The sequence below is a fragment of the Myotis myotis genome, unplaced genomic scaffold (assembly GCF_014108235.1).
Source record: "Myotis myotis isolate mMyoMyo1 unplaced genomic scaffold, mMyoMyo1.p scaffold_m19_p_9, whole genome shotgun sequence".
Taxonomy (NCBI): domain Eukaryota; kingdom Metazoa; phylum Chordata; class Mammalia; order Chiroptera; family Vespertilionidae; genus Myotis; species Myotis myotis.
In genome coordinates, this window is record NW_023416401.1 from 19,777,231 (window position 1) to 19,797,866 (window position 20,636).

Here is a 20,636-nt window from a genome sequence, read left to right on the forward strand (position 1 = left end):
ATTGCAGGGTCAGAGGAAAGGTGCACTTTAAAATATATCATATGAAATAGTCTTCCAAAATGCCTGTACCAATTTACACGCCCACGTAGAGATTTTTAATCACTCCTTTCTTGGCTCTGAGAATTTTCCCCCGAGGACACTAGGCCGGGCAAACCCCGCCCACCCGCCCGTTCAGACCCGGTGGCACGCCCCGCCCCGCCCCGCCCCGCCCTCCCCTGCACAGCCTTCGCCCCACCTGTGCCTCTGAGGTCCCGCCTCTTCCGGGGCGTCCGTGACGTCACATCCGACCGGACGCCATCTTGCTGGTTCGCGGTGTGTCCTGGGTGAAGGCCGGCGGTGGCTTGGGCGTGGGGAAGGGTGGGGTGAGGGGGCGAGGCTGCAGCGAGTGCGGCGAAACTCTCCTCCCCTAAGCCCCACCGCGTGCGCCGGCGTGAGCGCGGTGTCGGAGGGATGTCCGCCTTCTCCGAGGCGGCGCTGGAGAAGAAGCTGTCGGAGTTGAGCAACTCGCAGCAGAGCGTGCAGACCTTGTCCCTGTGGCTCATCCACCACCGCAAGCACTCGCGCCCCATCGTCACCGTGTGGGAGCGGGAGCTGCGGAAAGGTGAGTCCTCGGAGCCCCATTCCCCCAGCGACCCCAGCGCCACGCTGCCTGGCGCTCCCGACCCGGCGCCCTGGCGCCCTGGCTCCCTGGCTCCCGCGTCCCAGGGCCTGGAGAGCAGCGTGCACCGCGCTGCCCGCAAAGTCGGCGCTTTGTAGGTAATTGCTGAATAAAGGGGCGGAGGATTAAAAAAGACCTTCTGTTGATTTAACACAGAAACAGGAACTAGGGGCTCAGGACCCCGCACCTAATTGGGACCAGAAATTCAGGCAGTCGGGTATTTTTTTCATTCTGCACATCAATCATGGAGGCTGGGTAGGAGAAAGGTAGGGAAGTGGAAAGGAAAAGATTGGTGTGAGGTTGGGAGTGACTGCCGTCATGTCTGTTACACATCAGCTCAGTCTTGTAAAATTAATAAAGGAATCCGAGTTTTAGAACTGGGAAGTCTACAATAAGATGTGGGATGCAATGGGGAAAATCCTGGATTTATAGGTTTTAGAGGACGTAGATTGGGCAAATTTATTAATTTCGGTATTGAAGTTGCCTCATCTGAATATGAGGTGGTTGGATTAGTGATCTAAGGTCATTTCTTGCTGATTATGTGCGTCTAGGCTAGGGGCACCGTCTTTATTTTTCAGAACCTTCGATACTGCCTCTGTAAATGAAGTTAATTTTTTTGAGTAGTAATTTGCTCTCACTGAAATACCCGGAATCATTTCACTTCTGCAGAGCAACTTTATCTGTAAGAACTGATTGTATGTTAGTGCGACTGAAAATTTAAAAAATACATTTGCTTAGTCTGGATTTGTACCTCAATTCTTAATTCATTGGGTAGAGAAAGTGGGCACTCTTCATTGTTTCAGACATTCTGATATAGCGAAAAGATGGTTATTTATTAGCGTTTTAATAAACTGTTATTAATCAAAATAGATGCCTGTTTACTGACCCATGTGAAAGCTATATGATGTATTAATTAATATGAGAGCCAGTGTAGCCTTGGCAATTTAGAGTGGAGACAAACTATTTTTTTCTTGTGTGTTAATTCAGTAGAAGGGATTGATTTATAGCTCCATTTTTCAGCTCATATATAAGTGTATGTGTATTTGGCTCTAAGGAGGAATTTATCTTCTGTGAGTGGCCAGAAAGGTTTGAGAAGTCCGTATATAAAGGTCTGGAAAATAGCTGTGAACTTTGAGATGGCAGGAATTGTCTTTGCTTCTACACCTTACTAGATTTCAAAATCAGCAACAGGTTTATCCTTTTTGGCGGGATAGAGCATTTAAAAACACTTACAGTCAATAGGGGATTGATAACAGACTATTTTCAAGAACTACCACAAATCAGTAGAAAAACGGTGATACTGTTAAACATGAGAGAAAACTTGAAAGGCCAATAAATGATACGTAATCTTACTAGTCAGGGAAAAAGAAAACAGTGAGACTCCACTTTATATTCTTTATTTTGCAAAATTAAAAAGAAAGACAATACCAGGAATTGGTGAGGATAAGGAGAAACGAACTTTCTCACACTGCCGGTTGGAATGTAAAAAGGAGATCAGCTTAGCAACCTCGAATAAAGTTGAAGGTATATATACTTTGACCCAGAAGTTTTCTTTCTAGGAATATATCCTAGAAACTAGTATCTGTGCTCAAGGAGTTCTGTTTATTGCAGCCTGTTACTAATAAAATTAGAAACAGTTTTAAACATCTCATTAGAGTATGGACAAATATACTGTGATATTTATATAATGTACTGTCTAGCTTTCATGAATGAACTAGAGCTACATAAAACATGACAGATTAAAAACAACAACAAGCCCTAACCGGTTTGGCTCAGCGGATAGAGCGTCAGCCTGGGGACTCAAGGGTCCCAGGTTCGATTCCGGTCAAGGGCATGTACCTTGGTTGCGGGCGCATCCCCAGTAGGGGGCGTGCAGGAGGCAGCTGATCAATGTTTCTCTCTCATCGATGTTTCTAACTCTCTATCCCTCTCCTTTCCTCTGTAAAAAATCAATAAAATATATTAAAACAACAACAACAACAATAAACAAGCAAAATGTTGAGCTGAAAAAGCAAGGTACAGACCAGTGTGCCATTTAGTAGTTTGAAAACATGCAAAGCAGTACTCTATAGATATCTGTAGTTTCAGTCACATGCATAGTAAGGATTAACACCCTATTCTATGATAGTGGTGTTGACATAAGAAACATCCAAATTGTAGAGAATTTTTACAAGAGTTTATTTGAGCCAAACTGATGACATATGCCAGAGAGTGAGATCTCAAATGCTCTGGAGAAAAACAGTTTTGCAGCTTTTGTGCATTTGAAATTCAGGAGGGGAAAGCAAGGTAGGGATTTGATTACGGGATAGTTAACAGGATTATGAGTTCTCTTGAGGATTAACATCCCCTTCAGAGGTATTCTGGTATATCAACGGTATGCTAACCTAGGTGCACAGGAACAATGGACAGGGCTGGCTCAAAACCTTTCACTGAAGAAGTTATAGGCCTGGGGCGTGACTACACACCATCACCTCCCAGTTAGGAATTTCTGATCAGATCAATTTGTGAGGTTACTTTCCATAGAACCCTTTTTATTTGTCCATGGTGGTTAGTTACCATAAAGGAGAGAGGAAATGAAAATGGATTTGTTATCAATATTTTAAATATTGATACAAATATCAGAAATGATAGATGTGTTGTTTATTATCTGTGTTTGGGGATGTTTCCATGTTTAAATGATTCATAATTAGAAATTTTAAGGCATATATATAATAGATGCTTTAGAAAGTGAATGGTGTTGGTGATGATAATAAGGTTGGTAATAGTGGTAATTCTATGTTTAATTTTTATACTGTTCACAGTGGCTGTCCCGTTTTAGATTGCCACTTACACTACACCAAGCATGTCAAACTCAAAGGCTAACATGGGCCAAATAAACAAGGTGTAACTTATGTGGGCTGCAAAAAAAAACAAAAGCTTCAATTTTCATAGAAACATAGGTTTATTTCGATAGAAACATGCTGAAAACAAAGGGCTGAAATAAATGAGTAATCATTAACATAATAGAACATTTTAGTAAAAATTAATATTTTTCTCGAACATTAACTTACCAGACACTGAATAACTGCACAAATTAATAAGCGTAATGCAAATAAACCTATTTTTCTTGTTCTCCGAAAGCGAAATATTTCCTGTTGTGCACACCAAACAAGTCAGTCCAAGACTAATGAGGTGGCAGTCGGCTGCTAAAATATATGCTGCTACAGTATTAGTGGAGAGAATGGTGCACCTGCGCATAAGGGAAATGAATGCAACACAATTATAGTGATCAGTCATTAGCGAACGTTGTAGTTCGTTATTAATAATTGTGTATAACAGGATATTGTAAAAACTAAGTTATGGAATTTTTATTACAATGTTTCTTATATGCCGTTATATTGGCTGGGCTGCAAAAATATTTGTTGTGGGCAGCATGCTGGCTGTGGACCGCGAATTTGACATGCTTGCAGGACACCCTGGTCCCAATTTCTGCACATGCTTATTTTGGGTTTTGAAAAGAAGTCAACCTAATGAATGTGGAATGGTATTTGCTTGTGATTTTTATTTGCATTGTCATAATGATTAGTGTGACTATATAGTGAGGATTTATTTCTGGGCTCTATATTCCATGGGCTATATATATGCCTCTTTCATACCACAATTGACCCTTGAACAATGCAGGGTTAGAGGGATACCAACCCCTAGCGCAGTCAAAAATCTGCAGATAGCCGAAACCGGTTTGGCTCAGTGGATAGAGCGTCGGCCTGCGGACTGAGGGGTCCCGGGTTCGATTCCGGTCAGGGGCATGTGCCTGGGTTGCGGGCACATCCCCAGTGGGAGATGTACAGGAGGCAGCTGATCGATGTTTCTCTCTCATCGATGTTTCTGACTTTCTATCTCTCTCCCTTCCTCTCTGTGAAAAATCAATAAAATATATTAAAAAAAAAAAAAATCTGCAGATAACTAATGCTACCTCCAAACTTTACTAATAGCCTAGTGTTGACTGGAAGCCTTACGGATAGCATCAACAATCAATGAACACATTTTGTATATTATATGTATTGTATACTGTGTCCTTAAAGTAAGGTAGAGAAAGAAATGTTATTAAGAAAAACATAAGATCATGGACAGTGTTGCTCAGTGGTTGAGTGTCAACATGTGAACCAGGAGGTTGAGGTCTGATTCCATTTCCATTCCCGTCAGGGCACAAGCCTGGGTTACTGGCTCAGTCCCCAGTAGGGGGCAGGCAGGAGGCAGCCGATCAATGATTCTCATCATTGATGTTTCTATCCCTCTCCCCTCCCTTCCTCTCTCTAAAATCAATAAAAACATTCAAAAAAGAAAATCATAAAGAGAAAATATATTTAGTATTTATGTTTAAAAATTAGCATATAGTGGACCCACACAGTTCAAACCTACATCTTTCAAGGGTCAATTGTGTTCTAATTACTGTAGCTTTCTAGTAAGTCTCTGTATTATAATTTTCTTTTTTAAGGTAGTTTTGGCTATTTGGGATGAGATTATATGAATTTTAGGATGGATTTTTCTTTTTCTGCAAATATGCCCTTGGGAGTTTGATAGAGATTGCATTTACTCTGTAAGTCGTTTTGAGTAGTGTTATCTTAATATTTACTCTTTCAGTTCATGAACATTGGATGTATTTCAATTTATTTATGCCTTCTTTCAGCAATGTTTTGTAGTTTTCAGTGTATAAGTCTTATACCTCCTTAATTAAATTTATTACTATTTTATTGTTTTGATATAATTGTAAGGAATTGTTTTCTTAGTTGCCTTTTGGATTGTTCAGTTGTAATTGATAAGTGCAACTGATTTTTGAACATTGATTTTGTATCTTGCAACTTTGTTGAATATTTTACTAGCTCTAACAGTTTTTTTGTGGAATCTGTAGGGTTTTCTACAAGTGAGATTATGTCATCTGTAAACAGAGATAATATTACCTCTTTCTTTTATTTCTTTTTCTTGAGTTGCTATGGCTAGAACTTCCAACACTATCTTACCTAATAATAGACAAACATGTAAATTGACCATCCCTCTGCTACACTAACCAGCCAATCAGGAGAGTATGCAAATTAACCCAACAAAGATGGCGGCTAATTTGCATACATAGGCGCGAAGCGGTGGAGCAAAGCCAGAAGGCTCCGGCCGGAGCGGCTTGGAGCGAAGGCCTGGGTCCCGGGTGCCAGAGGAAAACCGATGCCGGCAGCCAGGAGAAGGGAAGGCCTATTGCACGAGTCTCTTTGTGCAACGGGCCTCTAGTCCTATATAATAAAAGCCTAATATGCAAATCGACTGAAGGGCGGAACAACTGGTCCCTATGAGGTACACTGACCACCAGGGGGCAGACGTTCAATGCAGGAACTGCCCACAGGCCCCAGGCCAGCCAAGGCGGGTGCCAGTGGGCCCCCCCGGGTCGTCCCACTGGTCACCCCACATATAGGCCCTGATTGCCAGCCAGGCCTAGGGACCCTACCTGTGCAAAAATTTTGTGTACCAGGCCTCTAGTGTTGAATAAAAGTGGTGAAAGTGGACATCCTTTTCTTCCTCCTGAATCTTAGGGAGAAAGCTTTCAGTCTTTTGCAGTTAAATATGGTTTTAGATGTGAGTGCATATCTTTTTAATAACCCGTGGGACAAAATGGGAAGTATACATAAAGTACTATGTATGGAACATTCTGGAGGAAATATATTTGTGTGATTGAGTTATGGATGAAACCAGCTGCTTTTTTCATGGTTGACAGAGAAGCTGGTTAATCAGACATGGGTATTTGGCAGGTTTCTCTCATTAGTGAATGTAGTGAGCCTGTTTTGTTGAGGAAGAATACTGACAGTATTTGTTGCCCATTATGAAATTCAAGGTTTCAAGCAAAAATCAGAATTTTGCAAAATTTGCAACTCTTATCAAAATCTCAACAAAATAATCTTTATTGATACAGACAAGATTATCCTAAAGTCGTTCCCAAGGAATACTTCATTGGAAGTATTCTGCACTTCTGTTCCATCACATTAACAGATGCATAATGTGAACTTTTTTTATATTTAAGGACAAGATTGGTCAATGGGTGCATTATGAATCCATTACACAGTTCCCCATCACCTTTCACCCAGTGATTTTAGCAGCCACTGATGACAGTTGGTTTGACCCTTTTTTTAAAAACCAGGGGTTGCCAAACTATGAATTTCTCATTCTTTTTTTTTATCATAATACTTATTTTTATTTAACATGTACCAAATATTACATGTATATTGCCCACAAATATTGAAAACTTTTTATTCCTTCCTGAAAGCATTTGAGATGAAAGGCTTAGACCAGCCGTGGGCAAACTACGGCCCGCAGGCCGGATCCGGCCCATTTGAAATGAATAAAACTAAAAACAAAACGACCGTACCCTTTTATGTAATGATGTTTACTTTGAATTTATATTAGTTCACACAAACACTCCATCCATGCTTTTGTTCCGGCCCTCCGGTCCAGTTTAAGAACCCATTGTGGCCCTCGAGTCAAAAAGTTTGCCCACCCCTGGCTTAGACATATTTTTGTCAAAGCCTTTTAAAGTATTATTTTACTTCCCATATTTCTTGTCTGGGGTACGTTAATATTACCTTATACATGGATATGCTTGTAAATATATACTTGTATGTGTAGAAGGTAGAAGCATAGCAGAAACTACAGAAAGGGGAAAAAGAGGACAAGAGACAAAACAGCCATGGCATTGGGAGACGTAGGAAATAAGCAGATGTGAAGGGTAAACAGTGGATGTCTAAGGTTTACTCACTGACTAAATGAAAGGTAGCCAGTGGCATGGTAGAAGTCTCACCTCTCTGGCAGAACCTGAGATGAAGACTGCCAATTCTGAAACTCTTTGGGGGTCTGGGGGTCTAGTAATTCTTTCTGTGTTTACTATCCAGAATTCTTCTATAACCGAGATTCTCAAAGGTGTGAACCTCAGGCTGCAGCATTAGTATTTCCTGATAATTTGTTGGAAATGCAAATTCGTGGGTTCTACCCCAGATCTACATCAGAAGTTATGTGGATAGGAACCAGTAATTTATGTTTTCACAAGCCTTCTAGATGATTCTGAGGCGTACTGAAGTTGTATGAGAATTTTCTTTCATCAACCATTGGTGATTCTGAAATGCGGTTCATATAGGCACAGCAGCATAAATGCTTTCCCCCCTTTGTCAACTGAGTTATTTATTTAGCACCCTCGTGTTTTTGTGTGTGTGTGTGTGTGTGTTTTAGGTATAATGGCCATAACAGTTTTAATACAATAATCAGTCTTCACAAAATAACTTTAATATTTTGTGTCTGGGCTAGCAGCATCTTGCACTGTGACATTCCTATACATATATAAGCATTTTGTCTAAGTACAAATGTTAAAAACAGAGTAACTTAAGCAATTGCCTATACAAAGGTAAATAGACACTGTAGGTTACTACTCTTGAATTTTTGCTGCATAGCAAATTCCAATTACATGTCAGTATAATGTTACTGATTTATAGAATACATTTTGAACTGTGAGATATGGCAACTCCTTACAAAGAGACCTAACATGTAAACCTGAATTTTTAAAAAATATATATTTTATTGATTTTTTTACAGAGAGGAAAGGAGAGGGATAGAGAGTTAGAAATATTGATGAGAGAGAAACATCGATCAGCTGCCTCCTGCACACTCCCTACTGGGTACGTGCCCGCAACCAAGATACATGCCCTTGACCGGAATTGAACCTGGGACCCTTGAGTCCGCAGGCCGACGCTCTCTGTCCACTGAGCCAAACCAGTCAGGGCAAACCTAAATATTTTGATTGATTTTTTTTTTTTTTTTTTTTTAGCTGATATGAATAGGTAATACAAAAAAAAAAATCCAGCTTCCAAATACCCTACAAATATTTTTCTAACGAAAAATAAAATATTTTAGTAATTCTCAGTTATTTCCTAACATTCCCTTTTTTGGAGCATTGTTGAGTGGACAACGATAAATGCTGAAGTGAGGCTAAGTTTGTTGTGAAAGTGTGGGTTAAGCCAGTTATTTAAAAAAACCCACTAGGTGGCTGCTCATTTACTTTACATCAGTTGAGATCCTGAGATCTCTCTTCTCTCTACACACACACACACCCTGTACAATAAAAGGCTAATATGCAAATTGACCGAACAGCGGAATGACCAGTCGCTATAATGCACACTGACCACCAGGGGGGCAGATGGTCAATGCAGGAGCTGCCCCCTGGTGGTCAGTGCACTCCCACAGGGGGAGCGCTGCTCAGCCAAAAGCTGGGCTCACAGTTGGTGAGCTCAGCAGTGGTGGCGGGAGTCTCTCCTGCCTCCATGGCAGCGCTAAGGGTGTCCGACTGCAGTCGGACATCTCCCGGACTGCAAAAGGGCACAGGCTGGGCTGAGGGGACCCCTCCCCCACCACCAGTGCACGAATTTCGTGCAACGGGCCTCTAGTGGAGATATATATAGATAGATATAGATATGCGCATATACAGATATCTGCATCCAACTTTATAATTCAAGATTGCAGTTAAATACTCCTAATTCACTTGAATTACCATGGTAATAAGATGATAAGAAACTTTGTACTTTCTAAAAAAAGGACATGCTTAATATTTTCTGACATTACTTCTAAATTCAGGTGAAGCACAAAAATTCCCCAAAACATATATTCTGCTCTAAAATTAAGTGGTTGAGAGTTTTTTGTAAAAACTATCAGGATTTAACATTTCCACCATAGAGTACATACAAATAAACAAAAATAACTGCTACTTAAAACATGTAATGGATATACCATTATTTTTTTAGTCATCTTTTTTGATGTTATCACCAATATCCTTAGTGATTTCTTTGTGCAGTTATGATGAATTTATCAATAGTATATATTCCTAAAGTGAAATATGCAGGGTCAGGGGATTTGTCTATTTACATTTTTCATAGATATTACCAGGTTATTTTTTAAAATATATGTGTTTTTGATTTTTTAAAGAAAGGAAGAGGGAGAGAAACATTAATACGAGAGAGAAACATTGATCGGCTGCCTCCCTTACACACCCCACTAGGAATTGAACTGGCAACCTTTTGACGACACTCAACCAACTGAGCCACACTGGCCAAGCCACTGAATTACTTTTCTAAGACATTGCACTAATTTATATTTTAACTACCAATATCTGAAGGTATCTAATGGTGGTACTCTTACCCATACTGTTGCCAATTTTAGTGTCATACTTTCATTTTGATTCATCTAATACAACGGTTCTTTCTCAGCCTGTGGGTCGTGACCCCTTTGGCGGTCGAACGACCCTTTCACAGGGGTCGCCTAAGACCATCCTGCATATCAGATATTTACATTACAATTCATAACAGTAGCAACATTACAGTTATGAAGTAGCAACGAAAATAATTTTATGGTTGGGTCACAACATGAGGAACTATATTTAAAGGGTCAGAAGGTTGAGAACCACTGATCTAATATGTTGAAAATGATAATTGTTTTTAATTGCTTGACATTTGTGTTTCTTTGACCTTGCCATCACAGTACTTGCCTGTTTTTTTAAATATATTTTATTGATTTTTTACAGAGAGGAAGGGAGAGGGATAGAGAGTTAGAAACATTGATGAGAGAGAAACATCGATCAGCTGCCTCCTGCACACTCTCCACTGGGGATGTGTCCGCAACCAAGGTACATGCCCCTGACCGGAATCGAACCTGGGACCCTTGAGTCCGCAGGCCGATGCTCTATCCACTGAGCCAAACCGGTTAGGGCAACTTGCCCATTTTTTAAGAGGTTATTGATTGTGAGAACTCTGGAATGGAGGGGAAGAAATGAAAATATTTCTATTCAAGACATTGAAAATAACCAAGAGCTGCTGGACCTGTAGGAAAGTTTGTCTTTCATAATTTGAAATTGAGGTTGCTGAGAGCAGTGTAATTTTACAAGTGCTCCCCTTTTCAGCTATGCAGGGTGAGGTTAAGACTGGATGCCAAGTTCTTCAAATAATTACTAGTAAAGACATAGGTCTAGGCCAAAGTTTATTGACATAATAAATACTGAGCAAATTCTGAGTCAGCTGCTAGGCTTGATTTTCATAGATTGGTAGTTGAGATTGACAGTTGTTGCTTTCCATGAAACTAAGTTTAGTTGGGAAGCACAAGATTACATAAAGTAATTATAAGTGCTCCATAGGAAACGTATGAAGTGTTATACGTGAGAGCATGTCAAGGCTGCCTAACCTGTGTGTAGAGGAACCCATTTAACAGGTCTGAAGGATGGGTAGGAGTTGAGGAAATTGGAGTAGTAGTAGTGCTCATGAAGAGAGTAGTGTAGAGGACAGACCTGTTAGGGTTTTGGGTTCACAATAATGAGTTAAAATGTTATCTAGAGAACAATAGAAAATCTTTAAAGGGGTTGCCAAAACCGGTTTGGCTCAGTGGATAGAGCGTCGGCCTGCGGACTGAAAGGTCCCAGGTTCGATTCCGGTCAAGGGCATGTACCTGGGTTGCGGGCACATCCCCAGTGGGGAGTGTGCAGGAGGCAGCTGGTCGATGTTTCTCTCTCATCGATGTTTCTAACTCTCTATCTCTCTCCTTTCCTCTCTGTAAAAACTCAATAAAATATATTAAAAAAAAAAAAAAAAGAAAGAAAATCTTTAAAGGGGTTAAAGCACAAGGGATGGATGGGCTGCTAAGTCTGAGGCATCCTGGCAGCGATACAGGAATATACCAGCTCTATCCATTTTTCACCCACCTCAGCTATTAAGGAGCAGCCAGCTGTGTTTGACTGAACTGTTTGTCCAATCTGGGATAGATAAAGCCCTTTTAAAAATTACCTGTTGATTATGCACTTTCTGTGGCAAAGAATATTACTAAGTTAAAGTAGATTGTGCCTTACAACCCCCTATCCATCTACCGAACATGTCTTCTAGGCTGTAGTGATTCAGTTTACCAGGGGAATAAATGAGGCTATCCAGCAACTAATAATAAATCTTTAATATATTTTTGTTTCAAGATAATGGCTTTTCTGATTTTCTTCTGTAAGACCTACAGTAATGTTCTTTGGGGTGTGGGTGTGGTTGTGTGCGCGCGTGTGTGTGCGTGTGTGTGTATTTGTTCAAATTAAGAAAATATTTTTATTGATTTCAGAGAGGAAGGGAGATATAGAAACACCAATGATGAGAGAGAATCATTGATTGGCTGCCTCCTTCACTCCCCCTACTGAGGATGGAGCCTGAAACCCAGGCATGTGCTCTGACTGGGAATCGAACCGTGACCTGCTGGTCACAGGTCGATGCTCAGTCACTGAGCCACGCCAACCGGGAACTTTATTCAATTTTTTTTCTGCCTCTCTCCATGTAGAAAGCTTCCCCTGGAGAGAGGGTTCTGAAATTTATAGGTAGCACAATACAATTTTAGCTTTCTGTTGTATTCATCAAACCCACTGTGATTTTAAATTTTAATCTCCATGAAAACATGGGTGATTAAGTTAGATTATGATATTCTGCATTATATCAAAATGAGTAGGCATATGGTCTGTACAGTTTAAGAAAATAACTAAATGCCTAACTGGTTTGGTTCAGTGGATGGAGAGCCGGCCTGCGGACTCAAGGGTCCCAGGTTCGATTCCAGTCAGGGGCATGTATCTTGGTTGCGGGCACATCCCAGTAGAGGGTGTGTAGGAGGCAGCTTATCGATGTCTCTCTCTCATCGATGTTTCTAACTCTCTATCCCTCTCCCTCCCTCTCTGTAAATAAAATATATCAATAAAATATATTTAAAAAAGAAAAGAAGTATTGACCCTACCACTTTCTGATTATGAATAAACAAAACTAGATTATGAACTGATTGTGAATTAGTGAAATTAGTTGGCATTTCTAGAATCCTGATTAAGTTTGTTTCATATTGTTTATTTAATGTCCCAGATTCTGGTTTATGAAACCTTGTAATTGATTTTTTATTTGATTGTTTGTGCATTATTTTTAAAAGACTAGATTTCATATAGTGCTTAATAGATTTAATAAAATTTTATACCAGACAGTCACAGAGGTGCATTTTTGCACAGACACGAGGATTTCAGTGTATAAAGGTATTATTTTGGGAATAGTGATAAGACTAGCCATCAATGAAAAGCAGTTTGGTTGACTTAGTAAAACAGCGATGAAACAGAAAGATACATAATTGACTACATAATTGATCTCCAGAAACCATAGAGTAGTTATCCTGGTGAGTTGAAGGATAGTAACTTGATAAGTTTGGTTGTAGAATGAGAAGCTAGGGTTTAACATGATAAATAATGGTTAGTAGGTTGGTTGTAGTTCTCAAACAGGTTAATTCAGGTGCTGAGAAAGTTTGTTCAAGTTAAGTGAGGATATTTTAAGTAGATTTTAAAATTTTTTTATTTTTCAGCCAAACCAAACAGGAAGCTTACTTTTCTCTACCTAGCCAATGATGTCATTCAGAACAGCAAAAGGAAGGGGCCGGAGTTTACAAAAGATTTTGCACCAGTTATAGTGGAGGCTTTTAAGCATGTTTCAAGGTATGATCACTATTTTGGGTACTAGGTAATCTGTTTTAAATGCATAATATGTCCTTTTGCTAAACTTGCCTTACGCCATTAAATTAAAAACCAAGGAATGTATTTCTTTGAAGTTTTCATTTGAAAAGACATCTATAAATGGCATTTGTAAATGTGTTACATATTTCTGTGAAGAAAATTTTTTTTAACTGTTGCTAAGGTGGGCATTTAGTGTACTTGAATTACAGCTTTCTTTAAAGAGATCAAAAACAACTGCCATATTGGAATGAACATTGTACAGAATGAATGAAGGTGTTGAATTGAAAATTTGTGACTTATAAAGCTATCATTATTCCAGCTAATGTTTCTGGATAAACTTAGTATGTTTTCTCTTCATTATTACTTGTAATGATTTTAAGGTTTTGTAGTGTGTGGGTATGTGTCATAATATTGTTAAATGCTTTGGAAATCTAGGATATTTAAAATAATCATCAACCTGTTGGAAATTTTTGCTACAAAAAGATTCTGAGGGTAGGAGTCTACTTTGGCTTATGTCCTTTTAAAATGTTTATTTCCAAACATCATATGCAAATACTTGGTCAATAACTGGGTAAACATTATTGGGATAGACTATTAGATCAATCCAAATTACATAGTTCAGTGGTGAATGATGATTTGTGTTGAATGAGTTAAGGATGAAAATACACTCACCATATGCCTTTACGGTTTTAGTCACATTGGATGCATTTTTTAAAAATTACAGAGTGAAATGCTGCTGTATGTTACTTTCTTGAATAAATATTATTTATCCTTTAATTTTGATATAGTCTTTTACCATCTTTTTAGATGTAGGTATTTAAGTCTTAGAGTTCTGTCCTAGGCCCTCTTCTGGGGTCATATTCTTCACTTGCCCTCTGGACAATTTCATACACTGCATGTAACTAGTTATTATCCACACCCAAACAACTCTCAATCTTATTGCTCCAGTCCAGATATCTTTTTCTTTTAGACTTGTATGTCCAATTGCATATTGGATTTCTGGTTGTGTGCCTCCAAACAGCTCAAACTCACCGGGTCTGACAGTGAACTCATTATGCCCTTGCTCCATGTTATACATTGCTTCTCCTCTAGGTTTCACTCTCAGTGAGATACCTATGTGAGAAATTAGGTGTCATCTTTCACTCTGTGACTTATACCATGCTCTGTTTTCTCCTCCTCTCCTCCTATTCCATATGCTACATAGAGTTCCCTCAGTTCTTTAGATTTCTCCCCACTCCAGTTACCATAATGTCATTTCTGTACAATTTCAGTAGCCTCCACTATTGTTTAATCCTTTTAGAAACTGTAGTCAGAGTTGCAGAGCTGATCATAACACTCCCTTGCCTTGGAGTCATTCTCATTTGTACTAGAGATCAATTATAATGTCCTGAGCAAGACTTAAGATGTTTCTTTAGCTTTGATGGGGTATCTCAGTTGGTCAGGGCATGTACAAGAATCAACCAGTGAATGCATAAATACGGAAGTGGAACAACAAACTGATGTTTCTTTTACTCTCTGTCCCTCCTTTCTCTCTCTCTCTCTCTCTCTCTCTCTCTCTCTCTCTCTCTCTCTCTCTCTCCCCTCTCTTCACCTCTTCTACTCTCTCTAAAATTAGTAAATAAAAAAGTAAAAGCAAAAAAAAAAGATATTCCTTCATGGCCCTGTCTACCTCTTCAGACTCTTTCACTCCTTCCACACTCATACTCTATAGTCTACAGTTTCAGCTAACCAAACCTCTTTTATTTCTTTCTGCCTTAGGGCTTTTATATATTGTATCTCCCTAGAATTCAGTAAAATATTTATGGACTGCTTACATGTGCTAGGTCCAAAGGATACAATAGTGAACAAGACAAAATTGTCTTCTAGTGGAGCTTACATTTCAGTGGATGTCACAGGTAATAACTAGATAGACAAGTGAATATATATTATAATGTCAAAAGATAAGTACTGTGAAGAAACATAAAGCAGGGAAGGAACTAGAGATACATGACGTTGCTCAGTTATATCATGAGATAAAATATGACTATGTTCGGGAGGTGGCATTTCAACAGAGACTAAAGGAAAGGATGCAGTGAGCACCATGTGACTTTAGGAGAGAAGGATTCTAAGTAGAGAGAATACTTGACAGAAACATTGAGACAGCTGTGTGCTGGGCATTTTTGAGGATCAGCAGCAAGGGGATTTTTGTTGTTAATCCTCACCTGAGGATATATATTTTTAAGAAATATATTTTTATTGATTTCAGAGAGGGAGAGGGAGAGAAACATCAATGCGAGAGAATCATTGATTGGCTGCCTCCTGCACGTCCCCTACTGGGGATCGAGCCCACAACCTGGGCATGTGCCCTTGACTGGAACTGAACCTGGGACCCTTCAGTCTGCGGGCCGACACTCTATCCACTGAGCCAAACTGGCTAAGGCCCAAGGATATTTTTCCCATTGATTTTTAGAGAGGGTGGAAAGGAGGGGGAGAGACAGAGAAACATTGATGTGAGAGAGGCACATCGATTGGTTGCCTCTTGCACATGCCCCAACTGGGGTTGGGAGTCGAGCCTGCAACTGAGGTACATGCCCTTGACCTGAATCAAACCCATAGCCCTCCGTCCTCAGGCTGACGCTCTAACCACTGAGAAACCGGCAAGTCAAGCAAGGAGATTTGTAGAAGATGATATTTAGGGAATGTGGACTAAGAGGTAGACAGGAAGCAGAACATGTCCACCTGGTAGCACAGGATAAGGATTTTAAGTTTATTCTTGGAAATTAGTGTAATCTGATTCACATTGGTAGAGACTAGTGAGAATAAAGTCTGGGAGACCAATGAGAAGATTTAAATCTGGGAGAGAGATAATAGTGGTACAGCCTACATTGGTAGTGATGAAGGCAGTAGGAAGTCCCTGGGAGTAAGTCTATTTTCCATTTCCCTGTGTATCCAGTCTTCAGATCTCAAAGTAAATATCCTTCCTCAAATATCCTTCCTGATCTCTCTAGAATTGGGCCAGATCTCTGTTATGCCTCTCTTTAACACCTTGTTCTCTTTTGTGGCATTTATAAAAACAGCTGCCATAAAGCTCCTTTGTATTGCCTACGTCAAAGATAGTGCTTTGATTAATAAATATTTGTTGAATAAATTTCAAAATCACCCATTAGACATCTTCCTTAGCCTCATGTTTCACACCCATTAGGTTAGGGACATCTTTGTAAACCCCTAGTAGCTGGTATTAACACATTTGCATTTTTTGTTTGTTTGTTTAATAATATGTCTATAAACTCTTTAAGGGAAGCAAAAAGTGTGTCTGTTTGGCTCACTGCACCCCTGAACATAATGGTGCTCAGTAAACACTTTGGAGCTCTTTTCAGGGAATGAGTGTCTGATTGTATTTAAAATCACCCTTATCTTTTCAATACCACTATGCTTTTAACTGTTGATATTTTTATTTTTTCTTTAGTGAAACTGATGAAAGTTGTAAGAGGCACCTTGGAAGAGTGCTTTCTATTTGGGAAGAAAGATCTGTTTATGAAAATGATGTATTAGAACAACTTAAGCAAGCTCTGTGTAAGTATATAATCTTTTATCATGATCTCTTCATTAAAATGTATTTTTAAAATATCTTCTGATTGATTTCAGAGAAGGAAGGGAGAGAGAGAGAGAAACATTAATGATGAGACAATCATTGAGCGGCTGCCTCCTACACGTCCCACATTGGGGATTGAGTCCACAAACCCAGACATGTGCTCTGGCCGGGAATCGAACTGTGACCTGCTGGTTCATAGGTTGACGCTCAACCACTGAGCCACTCCGGTTGGGCAAAATCTATTCTTTCATTAAGCCTTGGTTGAGTAGCTCAGTTGATTAGATCGTCATCCTAATATGCCAACGTTGTGGGTACAGTCCCCAGTTAGGGCCCATACAAGAATCAACCAGTGAATGCATAAATAATAACAATAACAAAAATGTATTCTTTCATTAAACCTTGAATTTTCTTTCAATTCAGATGGTGATAAGAAGTCTGGGAAACGAACTTATGAACAGATAACAGTGGATGAAAATGAAAACTGTTCCTCTCTGGGATCTCCAGGTGAACCACCACAGGTAGAAGTTTTTCTCTGTTAAGGGAGTTACTTCATGTGGCCACCAAGCTTTATTAATTTCAGTGTTTCACTTTTATAAATTGATTTTTATTATAGTTCTTGGCACAAGAAAGAAGCTACATGAATACCTTATATTTCTGATTAACATTTGTTAAGTTTAATATAATATGTTGTGCAGTGTATATTAGGGCAATCATATTTTGTATAGAAAGGATTTCTGATTGCTTAGTATGATGAGGTCTGGTAAGATACATACTACTTAAACAGTTTCCTTTTAAATAAATAAAATATTATATAAGACTATTTGTTGTATCACTTAAGAACACTAAGCATTTCATTCCTAGAGATAACACTGCCCTTTTAAGTATTTTTGCTTTTAAATATGTAAAACCAGTGTTAGAAGAACAAGTTCTGTGTGACTATACTAGGACTGTGTAGTTTCTTGATAAGATAAATTGGATTAGAATCATTAACTTAATATTCCATGTCCTTCCAGGTTGATATAGTATAGCATTCCTTAACCATTAGATGATTCCAGAAAGACATTTTTAACTATTATGTGGGCATTGAGTCTTAAAGCTTCCTCCTTCTATGTTTCAAACATATAGGAGGGACAGATAAAATTTAAAAGGAGAAAATGAAGACATAGCCATACTCTTAAAACAAGGTAAATATCATGGTGGGCTAGAAATGGTACAGAAACATAACTCTGTGTGAGCTAGGGCCTGATTTCTGCTGAGCTGTGATCTGGAAGCCGACATGGGTTGCCAGAAATTAATATCCTAGAGGGTATCAAGAAACACAGTGCTCCGTGGGAGTTGGAGGACTGGACCCAAACTCTGCATAAAACCAGAGGCTGGTAGAGCTCTTTCCTCCTGACAGGAGCTTGAAAGAAAGGTACAGTTGGTTCCTTCCTAGAAGTTTGGGTTTATATCAGTTAGTACTAGGGAGGCAGAAAGAATCCAACCAAGGTGCTCAACTAGGGCCTGAGCCAAGCTACCTATTGATGCAGTGACAGGAATGCTGAAGCCACTGTGGTCACCAAAGGATGAGAGCTAGAAAAGTAATAAGAACATAACATTTGAAACAGACAAATACTAAGGTTTATATTTCCATTTGGTAATAAGACAGAGAATCACTTTAAGAGCTTTATTATGATATCATGAACAGTAGTTTATCTGAATTCTAGAGAGAGGGTCTGACCCTCCTACAGTCCCTGATGAAAGAGTAACCTCAGTTGTATTTCCTTAGGAGTATCTTTGAGTAACCATCTGCTTCTCTAGTGCTTATATAAATATTGTTGCTTTTAGTTTTTTGTTTTTTATTTTGTTGCTTTTCGTTTTATATTGACCAGTTTCAGATTATAGTTATACTACTTCATTCTCAGTGGTTTTAACTGAGAATGAAGCAGTATAACTAATCAGATAAAATGGTGACTACTAGCTTTGTAGTCACCATTTTATTTATCTCATTCTTTATAAGAATGACTAAAATTTTTCTTTGTATGATCCAGCTGAACTCATTTCATTCTCCTCTATTAGAAAGTCGTAGGCTAGTGTTGTTTCAGACAACTTTGCTTTTATTATCTGATCCTTGACTCAGCATTGGGAATTTAGAGTTAACTCGTGGGAATGTGAAGATGTGATAGAATAAGTTGTAGTTAAAGCATGCATGTGTTGTCAAAACCATGAAGCCAGGCTTCTTGGAACTCCAGAACATTTTAGAACTCTTGAAGGCTGATAAAAAATTGCACACACCCACCCAGGGGTGGGCAAAAGTAGGTTTACAGTTGTTCATATGGGAAATAATGCACTAATAAATAATAATTCAAGAATAAACAGAACAAACTGTGTTTGGCATACTCACAACTATAAACCTACTTTTGTTCACCCTGTATATATTAGTATATATACATATGAATTGGGGCACCATGAGAAATAAGCTTCCTAGTAATTGTCATTGCTCTTAAGCTCACTTTCATTGAAGGGATATATCTTATAATGAAAAAATTTTTTAATATTGGGATTTGAAACTTAATAATGAATTAAAAGTATACTTATTTCTTATTGGGTTCCATTCATTCTTATGCTGTTTAATCATTTGCTGTGTACTAGATGCCAGTGATAGCTTTTTTGTAAGGGAATAACTAAAGAAAAATCAGTAATCTGTCGGTGTCATCTTATATATACACAGAATTGGTAACTTCCTGTATTTTTCAAGTATGAGTATAATTAGTGTCCCAGGATCTAGTTTTAGAGATTAAGAAAAGAAAGGAGGTAGGATGGGATGAAGACTAGTAAAAAGAAAATGTAGTCATTTTTCTTTGGAATCACTATAGAATTGTGAAATCACCAGCAAAGATTTCCCTTCCCTCCTAATTACAGGTGGTATATGAAACAATGCAACTAAAATTTCTAATAAAATAATTACTATACTGGTTAAGCATTATATAAGTACTAGTCATCAGATATGTGGAACTTTGTAATATTTTAATGATCTTCTTAACAAACTATAGAATAATTGAAGGCACCATATTTAAGCATATTCAGAACTACATTTTTCCTATGCTTTAATTGTATCATTTAGAAATGGAGTGTGGGAGACTCTTCTGTGTTGTGATAGGTGATTTGTAGCCCTTTCCCCCAATATATATTTTCATATTGCAAAATTCTATTCAAGGATAATGATAATATAATGACTATATCATACATAAAATTGTTTGTCCAGGTTTAAGTTATAGTCTGCGTTCCCTTTTACCATTGTGTGCGTTTGGTATATAAATCAGCCACATCAATTTAATAGTCAGATAATTATTTTTACACTATCTGTCTCTACCACTGAAGTATGAGTTTCTCATGGCCAAGGGCCACATCTCAGTTATATGTTTCCAATTTATGTATTTCCAGTAACTAGTATAGCTTTTTTTCTTAATATACAAAAGAAATGGAGTGTCTTCTAGAGCAATTGATATTTGAAACTTTGAATTAGTAAGTAGCTCATAAGGATTAAGAAATGTGAAATAAAAATTTTTAAAAATATGAAATAAATGTCATATTTTGTATTTGTTTAAGCTTCCTTTATTTTGGTTCTAAAGTTGCATAACTTTTTAGACTCTAGATCTCGTTAGAGCATTACAAGATCTAGAAAATGCTGCTACAGGTGATGCAGCAGTTCATCAGAGGATAGCTTCTTTGCCTGTTGAAGTCCAAGAAGTATCCCTACTAGATAAAATAACAGGTAAGATGCCCTAAATGTGATCTGAATTTTGGAGGGAGTTTGGGTGAGGGAATATTATATGACATTGTATCTTTTGTTGTTGTTGTTTGTTTTTGCAGTAATTTTA

At 38.5% G+C, this 20,636-nt stretch overlaps 1 protein-coding gene across 4 annotated transcripts in view; it reads left to right on the forward strand.

Annotated features, from left to right (window-relative positions):
• Positions 1 to 292: 292 nt before the first annotated feature.
• Positions 293 to 20,636, forward strand: part of RPRD1A (regulation of nuclear pre-mRNA domain containing 1A) — a 39,871-nt gene continuing 19,527 nt past the window's right edge. For 2 of the 4 annotated variants that reach the window (XM_036321920.1, XM_036321921.1), the window contains exons 1-5: positions 297 to 601; positions 13,058 to 13,187; positions 16,651 to 16,757; positions 17,197 to 17,294; positions 20,404 to 20,530. In XM_036321920.1, coding sequence (XP_036177813.1) covers positions 451 to 601; positions 13,058 to 13,187; positions 16,651 to 16,757; positions 17,197 to 17,294; positions 20,404 to 20,530 — 613 coding nt within the window. In that variant the 5' untranslated portion in view covers positions 297 to 450. Of the gene's footprint in view, positions 602 to 13,057; positions 13,188 to 16,650; positions 16,758 to 17,196; positions 17,295 to 20,403; positions 20,531 to 20,636 lie in introns of all 4 variants that reach the window. The other 2 variants (XM_036321923.1, XM_036321922.1) reach the window with 2 other exon arrangements.